Raw genomic sequence first — 18,274 nt, forward strand, 5'->3', positions numbered from 1 at the left:
AAAACGGCAAAATTTCTTTAAAAATTACCAATTGGAGGGCAGCAACCCAACAACCAGTTGTCCAATTCATCTGAAAAATTCATGGCAGATAGATATTGACTTGATTAACAATTTAACTTCTTGTCAGATTAGCTCTAGATGCTTTGGTTTCATAGTTATAAGCAAAAAACTGCATTTTACCCCTATGTTCTATTTTTAGCCGTGGCGGCCATCTTGGTTGAATGGCCAGGTCATCGGACACATTTTTCAAATTAGATACCCCAAAGATGATTGTGGCCTAGTAGTTTCAGTGGAGATTTTGTAAAAGATTACTTAGATTTATGAAAAATGGTTAAAGATTGACTATAAAGGGCAATAACTCCTAAAGGGGTCAACTGACCATTTTGGTCATGTTGACTTATTTGTAGATCTTACTTTGCTGAACATTATTGCTGTTTACAATTTATCTCTATCTATTGTAGATCTTACTTTGCTGAACATTATTGCTGTTTACAATTTATCTCTATCTATAATAATATTCAAGATAATAACCAAAAACAGCAAAATTTCCTCAAAATTACCAATTCAGGGGCAGCAACCCAACAACCAATTGACCGATTCATCTGAAAATTTCAGGGCAGATAGTTCTTGACCTGATAAACAATTTTATCCCATGTCAGATTTCCTTAAAATGCTTTGGTTTTTGAGTTATAAGCCAAAAACTGCATTTTACCCCTATGTTCTATTTTTAGCGGTGGCGGCCATCTTGGTTGGTTGACCAGGTCACGCCACACATTTTTTAAACTAGATACCCCAAAGATGATTGTGGCCAAGTTTGGATTAATTTGGCCAAGTAGTTTCAGAGGAGAAGATTTTTGTAAAAGATTACTTTAATTAACGAAAAATGGTTAAAAATTGACTATAAAGGGCAATAACTCCTAAACAGGTCAACTGACCATTTTGGTCATGTTGACTTATTTGTAGATCTTACTTTGCTGAACATTATTGCTGTTTATAGTTTATCTCTAACTATAATAATTTTCAAGATAATAACCAAAAACAGCAAAATTTCTTCAAAATTACCAATTCAGGGGCAGCAACCCAACAACCGATTGACCGATTCATCTGAAAATTTCAGGGCAGATAGATCTTGACCTGATAAACATTTTTACCCCCGTGTCAGATTTGCTCTAAATGCTTTGGTTTTTGAGTTATAAGCCAAAAACTGCATTTTACCCCTATGTTCTATTTTTAGCCGTGGCGGCCATCTTGGTTGGTTGACCGGGTCACGCCACACATTTTTTAAACTAGATACCCCAATGATGATTGTGGCCAAGTTTGGTTTGATTTGGCCCAGTAGTTTCAGAGGAGAAGATTTTTGTAAAAGTTAACGACGACGGACGACGACGACGACGACGGACGACGCCGGACGCCGGACGCCAAGTGATGAGAAAAGCTCACTTGGCCCTTCGGGCCAGGTGAGCTAAAAAAGGGGGAATAACCATTATAATTATGTCTCAACAAATACAGTATGTAAAATAAAAAAAATATGTTTGAATAGTGGGCAAAAATTTGTATTAAATATTTGTTGTACCTTGTTTGAATTGGATGGGGAACATGGAGATTTTGGTCAGTTTAAATTACAATAAGAGGATTTCTTTCTAATACAGCAAATATTGCAAATTCTATCAAAAAAATACTGAAAAATTTACATATGAATATAAAGAATGATGTTCAAAGTATAATCATAACTGTAACTTAGAGTTGTGTAAACCATATGTAATATACTGTTGGAACTTATGTATACATATAACTTTTGTCTAATATGGTATACAAAGATATGATATACATGTAAGATAACACATAGTATATTAAGTATGAAGTTTGTTATACAAACTGAATAAAGAATAGCAAGGTCATATACATTTTGTATATCTATGTCTTTTTTGTTCAACAAAAATTAGATGTATAAATGATTTACATACAAATGTTTCAATGTTAAAAAATTACTATACTCATGGCACATTTTATTATTAACAAAAATACATACTGTAGCTCAAGAACAAAATTGTATCTCAAAAACAAAATGGCAGTACACAGATTACAATTAAATCAACAATAATAATTATAAAAGTAAATAAAATCCTCCACCATTTTAACTTGTTTCCATTGGGGCACTTTCTTCTGGTTTAGAATCCGACTGTTTGGTTGTCTTGGATTCATCTGAAACTTTCACCTGGAAGGAAAAATAAAAACATCCAGGATTCAGAAACTTTCAAACATTTAGAAACAGATCACCAGGTAAGGGGGAGGTTTTGGTGTCAGCAAACGCAAACATTTAACAGGTGACAGTGGTCATTTAGTGGTAGAAACCCCACCACTTTCTGCAAGAACCTGTCCCCAATTAGAAGTCCTGTAACTCAGTGGTAGAAACCCCACCACATTCTGCATGAACCCCAATTAGAAGTCCTGTAACTCAGTGGTAGAAACCCCACCACATTCTGTTAGAACCCCAATTAGAAGTCCTGTAACTCAGTGGTAGAAACCCCACCACATTCTGTTAGAACCCCAATTAGAAGTCCTGTAACTCAGTGGTAGAAACCCCACCACATTCTGTTAGAACCCCAATTAGAAGTCCTGTAACTCAGTGGTAGAAACCCCACCACATTCTGTTAGAACCCCAATTAGAAGTCCTGTAACTCAGTGGTAGAAACCCCACCACATTCTGTTAGAACCCCAATTAGAAGTCCTGTAACTCAGTGGTAGAAACCCCACCACATTCTGTTAGAACCCCAATTAGAAGTCCTGTAACTCAGTGGTAGAAACCCCACCACATTCTGTTAGAACCCCAATTAGAAGTCCTGTAACTCAGTGGTAGAAACCCCACCACATTCTGTTAGAACCCCAATTAGAAGTCCTGTAACTCAGTGGTAGAAACCCCACCACATTCTGTTAGAACCCCAATTAGAAGTCCTGTAACTCAGTGGTAGAAACCCCACCACATTCTGTTAGAACCCCAATTAGAAGTCCTGTAACTCAGTGGTAGAAACCCCACCACATTCTGTTAGAACCCCAATTAGAAGTCCTGTAACTCAGTGGTAGAAACCCCACCACATTCTGTTAGAACCCCAATTAAAAGTCCTGCAACTCAGTGGTTGGTTGCTGTCACATTTATAAATCAGAAAACCAACAACCATAACTCTAAACAACGAATTTATGAAAAACAAATCATACAAATCATACATGATGCAGACCTATATGAAATTATAACAAACAACTTTCTACCCTACTCTTTTATCTTAATTGATTAGGCTAGAAGCAAAACAAGAGGCTCTCAAGAGCCTGAATCGCTCACCTTAATTGTTTTGGTTAAATCTCTCATCAATGATTATTTTGGCTTTTCAATTTATTTAAATGTTCCTTGAATTGTCCTATTTTCTTCAAAAGCAAAAAAAAAATCATTTTCTCCTATGTTCTATTTTAGCCATAGGAGCTATGTTTCTTGACATACAAGGAAATAAAATATAAGATTTATACTAGATACTCTGAAACTCATTTAGCCTAAGTTTGTCTGAAATTGATACAGCAGTTTCAAAGGAGAAGATTGTTTAAAGTAAGTCAACATGATGAACAAATTGTGAAAAAAGTCTTTAAAGGGCAATAACTCCTTAAGGGGTCAATTGACAATTTTGGTCAAATTGACTTATTAGTAGATCTTACTTTGCTTAACATTTTTGCTATTAACAGTTTATCTGTATCAATAATAATATTCAAGATAATAACCAAAAACGGCAAAATTTCTTTAAAATCATCAATTAAGGCATTTTACCTGAAAAACCAGTTACCCAATTTAGCTGAAAATTTCAGGACAGGTAGACCTTGACCTAATAAATACTTTAACTTCTTGTCTTATTTGATCTAAATGCTGGAGTTTTTGAGATAGAAGCCAAAAACTGCATTTTACCCTGTGTTCTATTTTTAGCCATGACGGCCATGTTTTTTGACCAAATAGAAAATAAAACACAAACTTTATTTTATACACCCTACTGATCATTCAGTTGAAGTTTGGTTGAATTCCGTTGAGTAGTTTTAGAGAAGAAGAAGTCCAAATGAACATTTTTACCCCTTGTCAGATTTGCTCTAAATGCTTTCGTTTTTGAGATATAAGCCAAAAACTGCATTTTACCCTCATGTTCTATTTTAAGCCATGGAAGCCTTGTTTTTTCACAAAATGGAAAATAAAACACAATCTTAATTCTAGATACCCTAAGGATCATTCAGCTAGAGTTTGGTTGTAATTGGTTCAGTAGTTTCAGAGGAGAAGATCTTTGAAATAGTTTACGACGACGAAGACAACGACGACGGACGCCAAGTGATGGCAAAAGCTCACATTTCCTTTTAGTACAGGTGAGCTAAAAATAAGAGCAAACAGGGCTGCTGATACAGGTTAATTCTGAAAACTGATAGAATGTCACTCAAATCCTTAGTGAAAGTGAAGACAGACCATTTCTAATACCATTGTCATATCTTGTAGCCTGTCAACCAGACCATTTATAATACCAGTGTCATATCTTGTAGCCTGCCTGTCAATCATCTTCCTGATGTTTCCTGCCATGATTGTTGGTTTTAGGTTCAGGCATTGTTTCACCGAATGCCTCACACTCTTGCTGAAGAGTCATCATACCATCGGCCATTTCATTGTGCCATTCCCCAATGCTTTCCAGCCCGTCTTCATAGCCAGAGTATGGCTGGAAAACAAAAAGGACAAGTTATCAATATACATAGCATGCTAGATCCTTCACTGATTTTTATTTTTAAGTTTTTTAATATTCAAATTCATAAAAGTAGGGTAATCAAGCAAAACTGTATATGAAACTTGTCCTTTTTTAGGGTTCTCCCTTTCATGGTCAGAGGTGATTAATGAAAAATACAAACCTGGTCTATGAAGTTCTCCAACATTTCAACATATCATCAGTCAATTAAATACTAATCCCTTAAAAGCTTCCAATCAAAACTGTGGATATTGTTGTATTGGTGGCACCTTTATTTTCAATACACATTCAAGAAGTTTGACAAAGACAAACTATTTTATACCAAACTAGATTTTAGATACTAAACTAGACACGTCTTGAAGTAATCTTCTGACTTTGAAATACAGGTCCTGTGTCCAATCTTCAGTTACAAGGATCTCATTACACTCCCTTCTTCTTTCTGTTCTTCTAATTCTTACAACAGCCAATGAAATTACACCCTTCATTTTTACAACAGCCAATGAAATTACACCCTTCATTCTTACAACAGCCAATGAAATTACACCCTTCATTTTTACAACAGCCAATGAAATTACACTCTTCATTCTTACAACAGCCAATGAAATTACACCCTTCATTCTTACAACAGCCAATGAAATTACACTCTTCATTCTTACAACAGCCACTGAAATTACACCCTTCAAATTTGTGTACCATTACAACAAAACCAGAGGATTCTGAAAGGTCTTTAAAACAGAAAGAAGAAATGTGAGTTGTCAGATCTCTGTTACATGGCATTGAAACAAGATCTGTATTTGAATCAGATTGAGGAACATTGAACCATTTCTTTTTATTCATGGGAATCAATTTTCGTGGATTAAGGAAAACTTACATTTGAAATCGTGGATTTTTGATTTTGTTGTTTTGCCAGTCTGCATGCAAACCCTATATAAAATATGTAATTTCCTTGAACATTTGAATTCGTGGTTCAACAGCACCCAAAGAAATTGGTATCCAACTAATAATAATGAATCCACAGTATATAAGCCCAGTTCTTTTGATATTTTAGCTATCTCCTAATATTTTTTTTTCTTTCTAATTCTCTGATTCTATGAACTTACATGGCGTGAATCACGTTCAGCAAATTTATTAAACATTCCAGCATAAATATGTTTTTCTTTTTCCCTGAACTGCTTCAGTTTTTGTTCACAAATAACTATTTGATTTTTGGCTGCTTTGTTTTCTGGTTCAAGTTCCAAGACTTTCTCATAATCTGCTTTAGCTGATTCATGATCATGAACTTGAAAATAGGCCTAAAATTAAAAGATACATTTAAAATCTGCTTTAAAGTACAAGACAAGTATGCCACACATGTCAGATTGTACAATGAACACTCATCAATAATGCTTGAATTAAATAAATGGGGAATATGTCCATGGGACACAGATGTCCCCGCTTGCATTTAATGTTATAAAAGAACATAATAAAAGAACAGTAAAAGCGAAACCACTCAAATTTGTAAATGATCTGAGTTTTGGGGTAAATAGCATTGTGTAAACATATCATAGTAAAATGGCATAACGCTAGACAGTAAATGCGTTTATTGGTAATAAACATTGTGTACAATTTTCATTACATTTGGTTGAGAGAAGCTAAATTTTGAGAAATTTTTCCATATTTAAAGGGACATAACTCTAGAATGGCAAAAAGATGCCACCAAAACTCAAACATTGTCTATATTTTAAGGTTTTAAGCATTGTGTATCAGTTTCATAACATTTGGTTAAATAAAAGTAAGAGAACAGAAAGAACAAATTAAGCAACTTTTTTCATTTGTAAAGGGGCATAACCCTAACCCTAACCCTAACCCTAGAGTCTCTCTTCATAGACTGCACTCTATAAATAAGAATCTCTATATTGAATTATAAAAATTTAACCATATTCAAATTTTCTTAAAATAACATATTTACCGTAGCCCTCCTAAAGTATGCCTTGACACTTTTAGGGTCTATCTCTAAAGCTTTATTGCATTCTTCTCTAGCTTCAGAGAAATCTCCCACCTTGAGTTCACACATGGCAATGTTCAGATGAGTAGCTAACATTAAACTATTCCTTTTCTCTTTATTTTCTTCTTGTAAATCGGTTTCATATTCTAAATATTTCTTCACTTTTTTATAGAACTGCTTTGCCTTGCTGTAGTTCTCTTTCTGCAAATTAGAAAGTCCTTGATAAATATTTTTGACATGCACGCTCAATATCATTTTTTTTAAATTGTCTGTGTTTTGTGGCCTCATTTCAAGTTCATTTACACGTAAAATACTGATAAACAGGATTCTTTTTTTTACAAATTTTACTTCTGGATAATATCTTACATTGTCTTATGATCATAAACAAGCTTCTGTTCTGTCTAAGTTTGGTAGAAATCCAGGATAATTTGAGAAAGTTATTAAAGTTTAAAAAACTTAAACCACAAAGTGACTATTTGTGGTCACTGATGCTGTTGACAACAGAATGTAGGATTGCTATGTCTAGTTTTGTGACAAAAGTCACAGGCTCGACAATAAATGTATTGCTAAATACCAAGTAACAGGTATTCTGTTCAGATCTACTTTTAATCTAAAGTGGCAGCCATCTTGTTTATAAGATTTTGGGCAACTCTGGCTTTAATGTCAGGAACAGCATTAGAAAAGGTTTATTAACAGGGTAAACAATATTACACAGAAGAGAAATGAGGCAACAGTTAGTAATCAATCAAGTACAATATTTCTTCAACTCATAAAGTGAGAATTGAACTTGACGCTTATTTTCTCATGTGAATCAACACAAGAGTGCACACACTGAAATGTCTCGCCTTCTTTATTATACATTGATATTATGTTGATAGTCCTAAATATAAAGCCTCATTAAAACTGTCACATAAACTTAACATAAACCAAGATAACTAAACATATACCAATGAACCATGAAAATGAGGTCAAAGTCAGATGGACCATGGCAGGCAGACATGAACAGCTAACAGTTTTTCCATACAACAAATACAGTTGACCTATTGCTTATAGCTTAAGAAAAACAAACCAAAACACAAAAAGTCAACACTGAGCAATGAACCTTGAAAATGAGGTCAAGGTCTAATAAAACCTGCGCTACTGACATATAGATCATAAAATATTTCCATACACCAAATCTAGTTGATTTATGGCATATAGTATTAGAGAGAAACACCAAATCTGAAAAACTTTACTTTGACCACTGAACCATGAAAATGAGGTCAAGGTCAGATGACCAGCTAGTCATGCACACCTTCCAATCATTCCATACAACAATTATAGCAGACCTATTGCATAAAGTATTAGAAAAATAGACCAAAACACAAAAATCTAACTATAACCACTGAACCATGAAAATGAGGTCAAGGTCAGATGACACCTGCCAGTTGGACATGTACACCTTACAGCCCTTCCATACACCGAATATACAAGACCTACTGCTTATAGTATCTCAGATATGGACTTGACCACCAAATCTTAACCTTGTTTACTGATCCATGAAATGAGGTCGAGGTCAAGTGAAAACTGTCTGACGGGCATGAGGACCTTGCAAGGTATGCACATACCAAATATAGTTATCCTATTACTTATAATAAGAGAGAATTTAACATTACAAAAAATTTGAACTTTTTTTTAATCAATCACTGAACCATGAAAATGAGGTCAAGGACATTGGACATGTGACTGACGGAAACTTCGTAACATGGGGCCTCTATATACAAAGTATGAAGCATCCAGGTCTTCTACCTTCTTAAATATAAAGCTTTAAAGAAGTGAGCTAACACCGCCGCCGCCGTAGGATCACTATCCCTATGTCGAGCTTTCTGCAACAAAAGTTGCAGGCTCGACAATAAAAAACCAGGTCACAATTTTACTCACTTTGAACTTGACGCTTATTTACTCATGTGAAACAACATAAATAACCAGGTCACAATTTTTCTTACAATGAACTTGGGTATTGACCATAACAATATGTCTGTACAGTATCCCATCTAGTTTCACCCCAACGTTAATCTTTTTTCTTTCTTTAAATTTTTGAATATGCATTTTTTTTGCATGATTTTAATTTGGGTAATTACATGTACCACAACATATAAGAAATTACTATATATACATGATATATATTGATGAAAGTATACTGCTAGGTGATGATATACATTTTCTCTACCAAACATTTTATTATTTACTGAATGATGAGAGTTTTCCTTTTTGTTGACACTGTATATATGAAAACAAAACAAAATCAGCAACTTGGACATTTATTTGAATTATCAGTCAGAGCTCAGACATAAATAAGTCTGAATCTGCTTTTGACTTATAGAGGTCTAAATTTTTAAGTTTTAGGATTTGTCTCCCTTTAATTCAAGACAAAATACGACTTAAATAAGTCAAATATTGTTAAGCAAGAAATGATTGACCTGAATCAAAAAGGTGTAAATATCTACTCCTACAAGTCGATAAGTTACCAAAATTGGTTAACTTCAAGACCCACGCATACTTATAAAAAGGTCATGCATCTAAATCAAATAATGACAACATTGAAAGCCAATGCCTTGTCTTCTAAAGAAAAATATGAATGAGAGTCTAAAAAATCGGGGATCATGTTAATTAACCTTACAATGCAACCACCTGGAATCACACTTAATGAGGTAAAACATCTGTGTTTAGTAAGGATGTTCAATTAGATAATTAAATATAGATAGCTCAAGTCCTTGTGAACTCTCAGACAGGTTTTTGCTGTCATGGGTGGTGTAGTTTGGCCACCAAGTCAATTAAGTTTTTTCATCAACATAAATAGACCTAAACAAGTCTGTCATTTTGTGACTTAGATAAGTCTAAAATTGAACACATTTTTATAAAAAATACATGTTTTGAATTCTTTAAGTTAAAAACAGAAATAGATTTGTTTATGTCTGAGCTCTGACTGATTATTTATGAAAAGTCAGTAAAGTGGAAAATGTAGACTTTAAAATGTATCTATATCCTGGATAATAAACTTATTATCTGAAACAGAAGAATTTGCATTTCTCTTTAGCACATATCTGTACAGTTATATTATTGACAATCACTGGAAGAGTTCATGTTTACAATGGTTAATTCTAATTTCATTAATAAAGCGAAAGGTATGAAAAGTTTATTTGCTAGCTTTCACAAAATTTTAGTAATTCAGAAATAGTAGTGCAATCTATAAATATTTAGAAAATTGACAGATCATGCAGTTTCATCCTTTAAATAAACAACTTTTAATATTTTGTACATTTCTAAGCAAGGTAAACATGGTAAAGCATGTGTGTTTTCTCAGAAAAAAGAATTTATCAGTGTCATTATACTGTTAACATTTAAATGTACCCCTCAAAGCAGTGAGATCATAAAGTCAAAATTTAACAGATCTGTCTATTTTGAATATAAAAGGAGAAGGTTCAGTAAGACCCATTTTTGGCCCCAAAATATAGCAGTTTTACAAAATTGTTAAAATGTAAACTTTTAGTTATTTATTGGAAAGAAGAATGCTTCTGCTGCATAAATATGGGCAGTTTTTGACAATACAATGCAAATATAACGGGTACTAGCATCATTAAGTCATGCTAAATTACTGAAATCTGCACAATTTGAGCATTTTAGTTAAATTTCAGATAGTTTCCGTCTAAAACGAAAGTGGCATTCATGTTCATTCATAATATTAAAATGTAAGTTGTATTTGATGATAATACTTAACATATATAAAGGTTGAGGATGAACATAGATGCGGCCACATTCATTTTTGACAAAAAAACATCTGAAAAGTGAGGTTTTTGGCATATTTGATAGATTTTTCATATTTAAGCTTGAATCAGAGCGTTTTTAATGACTTATTCAGTTAAAATCTTGTACCTTAACTAATTGAATTAATTTAGATAGACGCTCAAGTGTTTAAAAAGTGTCCAAAATCTTTCATTCGATGAACCTGAAATTTGAGGCCAATATCGACCCTTGGACCTACTCTTTTCAATAAGATTTGAAAAAAAAGACAGAAAAGCTACAATAGTCTATAAAATATGACACAAACAAGCCTCATCAAAAACCTGGTGAACTCAGCTTTCTCTTTGGCAATGTTTTGGTTAAAGATTATACAAAGTCAAAGCAAAACACGTCAACAGCTGCAAGCCTAAGGAATCCTACCTTGACATATTTATTTCCTTTATTTTTGGCTTGTTCAGCAATATCCGATCGTCCGTACGTATCTAGTTCCCAAGGTTGTTTCTCCTAAAAGAGACATACCATACTTTAGTTATGTTTTACAACAATCTTACCTTAAAGTATTGGCTTCCTCTGTTTTTTGCAATCTCTGATTGTTCTAACTTTTCCTCTGTAGAAAGTTCCCAAGATTCTTTTGCCTGAAATCACCCATTATAAATATACAAATCCATACTAGAATTTAATATGAGGCCTTGATTTAAAAAGAAATCAAATGAATATGAAGATAATCCAACATTCTGCATGTGTTATACCACATGATCTTTTATGCTAGAGGTATAGGATAAGGTTTGAGATCTCACAAAACATGCTTCATTTTAGAACCAGTCCAAAGTCGGGAACCTCTAGCCTTTTTCAGTCTTGCCTATATTTTCTTTACTTTTAGTTTATTTGTCTGTTTGGGAGTTTTGATTGGCATCTATCTTTTGTCTATTTCATTGAATTAGTATACATTAAATTGTTTAGAAGCCAGCCTCTGTGTGAGGGATTTTCTTGCTGCCTGAACAACTATTGGTGGCCTTTGGTAGGTATTCTGCTCTTATTTAGGGTTGCTGTCTCTTTGAAACATTTCAATTTCCATTCTATATTCAAAGAATTCAACCAATGCATACATGATATAGTTGATACATATATTGACAAAGTTTTAAAGTAAGGATGTTAACTGACCCATTAGGGGATTTTTTTCAAGAAGGACATTTGTACTACAATCATGACAGTATTTGTTTTTTTAATATTTTATCCTACTTTTAGCAGTTAAATTATTCATGGCATCCATACATCATTTACCTTTTCAAAGCTTAACAGTTCAACTTCATACACTAGAGCTGCGTCCCCTGGGATGTTAAACTCGGTATTTCCCTTGGCACCATAACCTTGTGAGGGCTTGATATCAAATTTGGATTTCTCATGCTGTTTCATTTTCTTGACAGCTTGTTCTAAACCAGGAATTATCCCTTGCTCATCTCCCTCTCCAACAATGAATTCCAACTCCCTCTCTTTCTCAAACACATTGTCATTGTACGATGCTGTATATTTTACTACAAAGCAAAATAAAGTTTTGTTCAATAACAGTATGTTTTTTGAAATTCTTTAAATTTTTCATTTCAGGAATGCAATTTTGAGAAGATTGAATAACAAGAGGCTGTCACAACAACAGCAAACCGGATTTATTAACATTTATTTGTGTCCTGGCAATATCACAAGAACCATTACTGATGATTAGTGAAAGTGAAAATCGTCAATATCAAATTGACCTCCATTTTGTCATCAGTATCAACATATTAAAATTTGAAAAGCTTAGATAGAATGGTTCGTGAGTAAATGCAACATGTGAATTGAAACACCATTTTACGATCTTTCAAGAACCATAACTTCTGAACAGTAAAAGTCAAAATTGTCATTATTGAACTTGACCTCCATTTAGTCATCCGTAACAACATATTAAATTTGGGAAGCTTTGGCAGAACAGTTCATGCGTAAATGCACGGACACGACTGGAAACGCGATTTTACGATCTTTCAAGAACCATAACTACTGAACGGTAAAAGTCAAAAATTACTGTATCTTTCTCACCTTTGACAGTTGCCCCATCATTAGGATTACTGTATCTTTCTCATCTTTGACAGTTACCCCATCATTAGGATTACTATATCTTTCTCATCTTTGACAGTTACCCCATCATAAGGATTACTGTATCTTCCTCACCTTTGACAGATACCCATCATTAGGATTACTGTATCTTCCTCACCTTTGACAGTTGCCCCATCATTAGGATAACTGTATCTTCCTCACCTTTGACAGTTGCCCCATCATTAGGATAACTGTATCTTTCTCATCTTTGACAGTTACCCCATCATAAGGATTACTGTATCTTTCTCACCTTTGACAGATACCCATCATTAGGATTACTGTATCTTCCTCACCTTTGACAGTTGCCCCATCATTAGGATAACTGTATCTTTCTCACCTTTGACAGTTGCCCCATCATAAGGATTACTGTATCTTTCTCACCTTTGACAGTTGACCCATTATTAGGATTACTGTATCTTTCTCATCTTTGACAGTTACCCCATCATTAGGATTACTATATCTTTCTCATCTTTGACAGTTACCCCATCATAAGGATTACTGTATCTTCCTCACCTTTGACAGATACCCATCATTAGGATTACTGTATCTTCCTCACCTTTGACAGTTGCCCCATCATTAGGATAACTGTATCTTCCTCACCTTTGACAGTTGCCCCATCATTAGGATAACTGTATCTTTCTCATCTTTGACAGTTACCCCATCATAAGGATTACTGTATCTTTCTCACCTTTGACAGATACCCATCATTAGGATTACTGTATCTTCCTCACCTTTGACAGTTGCCCCATCATTAGGATAACTGTATCTTTCTCACCTTTGACAGTTGCCCCATCATAAGGATTACTGTATCTTTCTCACCTTTGACAGTTGACCCATCATTAGGATAACTGAATGTTTCTCACCTTTGACAGTTGACCCATCATTAGGATTACTGAATGTTTCTCACCTTTGACAGTTGCCAATCATTAGGATTACTGAATGTTTCTCACCTTTGACATACCCCATCATTAGGATAACTATATTTTTCTCACCTTTGACATACCCCATCATTAGGATTACTGTATTTTTCTCACCTTTGACAGTTGCCCCATCATTAGGATTACTATATTTTTCTCCCTTCTTTATAACACTCCTGATGATAGAACCATCTTTGTCCTCTGATACATCTTCACCTACAATGTAAATTTTTACTAATTCCAATGTTTTTTTAAAATATACAAATGAGTTTACATTTATCTGACTTTCTTCTATTTCAACTAGTCTTTAGTCTGGAAGATCATTACTATTTCATTGGAGTACCGAGAGCTTCTAGCAAGACCCAAGTTATACAGAAACAAGAAGCTGTCAGATTGACATCAATACAGGCTTTTCTTGCATGAAAATGATATTTGCAAATCTGGACCCCTAAACAAGATCATTTAAATCAAAAATTTGTAAGGGTTCCGCGGAACCAAGTGTCTCGCCTATTTTTGCTGTAAATCGCAGGCTCAACAACAATGTGAAAAAAATCTATAAAAATATTCCTCTTGTTACTATTTTATGATTGTAAGAAAATCTATGTTCATTTAAATAAATTAAAGAAAAAACGGAGTAATCTTTTTACAAACTTTACTTCTGGATACAATCTTATGATCATAAATAAGCTTCTGTCCAAGTTTGGTACAAACCCAGGATAGTTTAAGAAAGTTATTAAAATTCTAAAAACTTTAACCACAGAGTGAATGTAATGTTTCCCCGCAGAAAAATTAAGTCCATTTAAAAGTATAATATGGAAAAAATGGATTTATTTATTTACAAAATTTACTTCTGGATGCTATCTTACGATCATAAACAAGCTTCTGTTCAAGTTTGGTACAAACCCAGGATAGTTTAAGAAAGTTATTAAAATTCTAAAAACTTAAACCACAGATCTAGAGTGAATGTTTTGTTTCCCCGCAGAAAAAACTAAGTCCATTTATAGTAAAATACAGAAAAAATGGAATTTTATTTTTACAAAATTTACTTCTGGATACTATCTTATGATCATAAACAAGCTTCTGTCCAAGTTTGGTACAAACCCAGGATAGTTGGAAAAAGTTATTAAAATTCTAAAAACTTTAACCACAGAGTGAATGTTTTGTTTCCCCGCAGAAAAAACTAAGTCCATTTATAGTAAAATACGGAAAAAATGGAATTTTATTTTTACAAAATTTACTTCTGGATACTATCTTATGATCATAAACAAGATTCTGTCAAAGCTTGGTAGAAATCCAGTATAGTTTAAGAAAGTTATTAAAATTTCAAAAACTTTAACCACAGAGTGAATATTTGTTGACGCCGCTGACGGAATGTAGGATCGCTTAGTCTCGCTTTTTCGACTAAAGTCGAAGGCTCGACAAAAATAATTTATGTAGGGTTTAGAAATAGAAAGGCTAAAGACTCAGTCGGAGTTTCAATTTTTTGTTACAAAATATAAAGGTCTACAACTCAACAAGGACATGAACAATAACAGCTAAAATCAGGAAAATCAAATTAGGACCTACAATGTACATGTATATTTAGTCACAGGAAATCAAAAGATTTCATTAACGCCATTCTAATTATGAACACAGTTTGACAGCCCTCCTCATCTCCAAACAATTGTACATCACCAAATTAATAACCAATATTCTAATATCATTTAAATAATTTTGTGTTTCTTTTAAGTTTGGATTTCTTGACGTGTATAAATTGTTATGTTTAATATTTTTTTTCATGATCCCTAGTTATCTCCCCTTTTTCATTGTGCTATGTTTTATTTATTTTGCCTAGATTTTCAAGACGTAGAAAATCACCAATATTTTCCTTTGGAAATCCTGTTAAAAATATAGCATACTATACTATCACCTTACATTACATGTATATATTCCATGAAGAACTAGCACAAATTTCAACTTGAATTTACCTTTCCAATCAAACAGCTCCACTTCAAATACTAATGTAGCATTTGCTGGTATTTTAGGAAGGGAACCAGTCTCTCCATAAGCATATTCTGGTTTACAGGTTAAGCGTGCAATCTCCCCCTTTTTCATTGTGGCGACACCTTGATCCCATGCTTTAATTACTGCACCTGTGATAAACAATGAGAGTACAAATCAGATATGATTATGCACAATGTATGTCAAATAGATTATTTATAAGATATTAGGTTCATAAAATCTGAAATCAAAGGTGGTTCACTTACTGTATCAAATAATATGGAACATGAATAACATATATTTGTTTCTCAAAACAGAAGTTTAAATGAAAACTTTGGTATAAACATGCCATAATCATGATAATATATATTCCTATTGTAACTTTAAAAAGCTTTATTACAAAAGAACTTTAATTTCATGAAAACTGGAAATTGCTTGTAGAAATCTAAAATTGGCACAGACAGCAAGGCCAACAGTATTCATTATATAAGTAGACAGGAAATGCAGAAAAATACAATCATTTAAATTAAAATAAGATAGGATATTTTAAAAAAAAATCTTTTCCCATCAATGATTTTAAAATGGGGACATTTGTATTTTTAACCACTTTCATCTCGGGTGGTACCTGGGATTGGGACTCTACATTTTTGATGATCAATACTGTTGAATGTGGACATCAAAGTTGGAACCCCAACCCCTTTATCATAGGTTACAATCCTCCTTTTTTATAAAGGTTGAATCTGCCCTGTTTGGCTGCCAGGAAGAAGTCACTCCTCCCAATGATTCTGAAGTGTGGTGACCCCTGCAAATGGTTGGTATATACAAATTATCAAACTTAAAATATAGAAAAATAAAGGTTGGCAGGTTGGTAAAACTTACATGAATGAAGAGATAAATGAAAAATGAAGAGATTGATGCCTGATTTATATAATTCCAAGGCCCTCAGTCGGCTCCAGAAGCGATGAAGCAGGGCATCTATTTTGGGTGAGCAAATATCCACTTTTTGATATGGGACAAGCTCTGACGTCCAAAGGCTCCAGCTTGTCTGGCAAAACAGCCTTCGGACGTCAGAGTAATCTCAGACTATGAAAAGGTCTGTTCTACAAATTATATTTGAAAGCAGTTTTATTTCTATGATTTATTTCACTCGCATTTTTTCTACTAAATCATTGTAGTGCTAATAGGAGCAGAATATGAAGAGACTTCCTGTTCATTAATTTTCTACTTTCAGTTTCGTTTTTAGTGAGATGAGAGCGTCTGCCGACGCGGTGACTTGAGTATATGTTAAGGTGATTAATTATGATTACCCTTTCCAAGTTCAAATGTAAATCGTTCTCCTCTTTCACGACTTGAATCAAACTCTGTCCCGTCATCTAAACAACCAACATAATGAACTGACACTGTATCACCGTTGAGTGGTTTCTCTTCACCCTCTCCTTCATGTAATATTTGCTTCAAAATGCCTCCATCCTGCTCTAGTGAAACATCAATCTTTGGGAACTCCTCTTTAGTGTTTTCTTCTGGCATTTTTTGTTAAGAGTAATGCAGTGTCTGGCTGAGGTAACAGATTAAAATAAGGAAAAAGATGCTGGTACCGCTTTCTTTTCCAGAATTTTCGGATCACTCTCAAATCTATGTCAAAGAAGCCCTTGATAATAAATATTTAAAAAATGGCATTTTCAAGCGCTCGTGTGATAATGAATATGAAGTAGGACAAATCGCCCCACACCAAATCGCCCCTCTGTTTAAAAAAAAACACCCCAAACACTCTCACGACTTTTAAAAAAAAAATCGTCCCACTTGTTAAAAAGTTAAATCTCGTTAATCGACCCACTTAAGGCAGCAACCATTTGCTTACCAGGGGTGGGGGGATATGGAATTTTTTTCTGGACAAACTTTTTTTTCGCCGTTGGCGAAAGACATTCTACTTTTTGGCGACATGTCGAAAATATTTTTTTTCTTTCAATTTTAGCATTACATATATAGTGGCAGCTGAGGGTGAAACAAACCCCCCCCTGTAGAAAATCAAATGGTTGCTGCCTAATGAAAAAAAAAAAAACAAAAACAAAAACAAAAACAAAAACAAAAAAACAAAAAAAAAAACAAAAACATGAATATATAGTTTTCAGGTCTGCCAACTCGCTCCACTTTAAAAAAAAATAAAAAATAATATTAAATTATTTTCATTGACTATGACAATGTATGACCAAATCTGAATTTGTCTACTTTTCACAAGTGGGGCGAATTGGCAGACCTTATTTCAGAGGGATTCCAATCCTTTCAAAAAACGGAGCAAGTTACATGTATCCAACCTATTTCAACGGGAATTTATTCTTTTTCATAAGCGGAGCGAGTTGGTAAACATAATTGCATCGATTTCCAGAAAATGGGTCCATTTGTATATTTTTTTAGTATTTCCTGTCCTAGGATGTTTTAGTGTACCGGGATATGTATAGTTAACTGCACATTGCTAGAAAACAAAGATATATTGATGTCATCGTCAAATACGTTAATAAAGTAATACAAATATAGACAGCAAATACTAAAAATTAAAAAAAAACAAAAAAACACCATTGATTAACAAAATTTTAACCTGCTAACCGAGTTCCTGTGATATCTACAGCAGGCACGTGTGGAGAAAATTGGTAAAGATGGTACTCATTGCATCAACGTCTATATCTACATCTACAACATATCTTTCTCGAAAAATGTACTTTGACCGATCACTCAAGTATAAA

The 18,274-nt window shown here is 33.7% G+C and overlaps 1 protein-coding gene across 4 annotated transcripts; it reads right to left on the bottom strand.

The window, feature by feature from the left end:
* Positions 1-1,447: 1,447 nt before the first annotated feature.
* LOC134684257 (peptidyl-prolyl cis-trans isomerase FKBP4-like) lies at positions 1,448-17,184 on the bottom strand. 4 transcript variants are annotated; one of them, XR_010101224.1, is made up of 9 exons: positions 16,844-17,184; positions 15,524-15,688; positions 13,674-13,772; positions 11,797-12,047; positions 10,936-11,019; positions 6,700-6,936; positions 5,852-6,043; positions 4,496-4,727; positions 1,448-2,215 (listed from the first exon to the last, which is right to left on the bottom strand). XR_010101224.1 is itself a non-coding variant. In XM_063543522.1 (9 exons), the coding sequence occupies exons 1-8, from the start codon at positions 17,061-17,063 to the stop codon at positions 4,566-4,568; spliced, it is 1,410 nt and encodes a 469-aa protein (XP_063399592.1). In that variant the 5' UTR covers positions 17,064-17,184; the 3' UTR covers positions 2,071-2,215; positions 4,540-4,565. The 4 variants fall into 4 exon arrangements, 2 of the variants coding, with proteins under 2 accessions (XP_063399593.1, XP_063399592.1); XR_010101223.1 differs by lacking the exon at positions 10,936-11,019 and adding an exon at positions 11,067-11,150; XM_063543522.1 differs by lacking the exon at positions 10,936-11,019 and adding an exon at positions 11,067-11,150 and having other exon boundaries at positions 2,071-2,215; positions 4,540-4,727.
* Between the last annotated feature and the right edge of the window lie 1,090 nt (positions 17,185-18,274).

This window comes from Mytilus trossulus, chromosome 9 (genome assembly GCF_036588685.1).
Source record: "Mytilus trossulus isolate FHL-02 chromosome 9, PNRI_Mtr1.1.1.hap1, whole genome shotgun sequence".
In the NCBI taxonomy this organism is placed as follows: Eukaryota; Metazoa; Mollusca; class Bivalvia; order Mytilida; family Mytilidae; genus Mytilus; species Mytilus trossulus.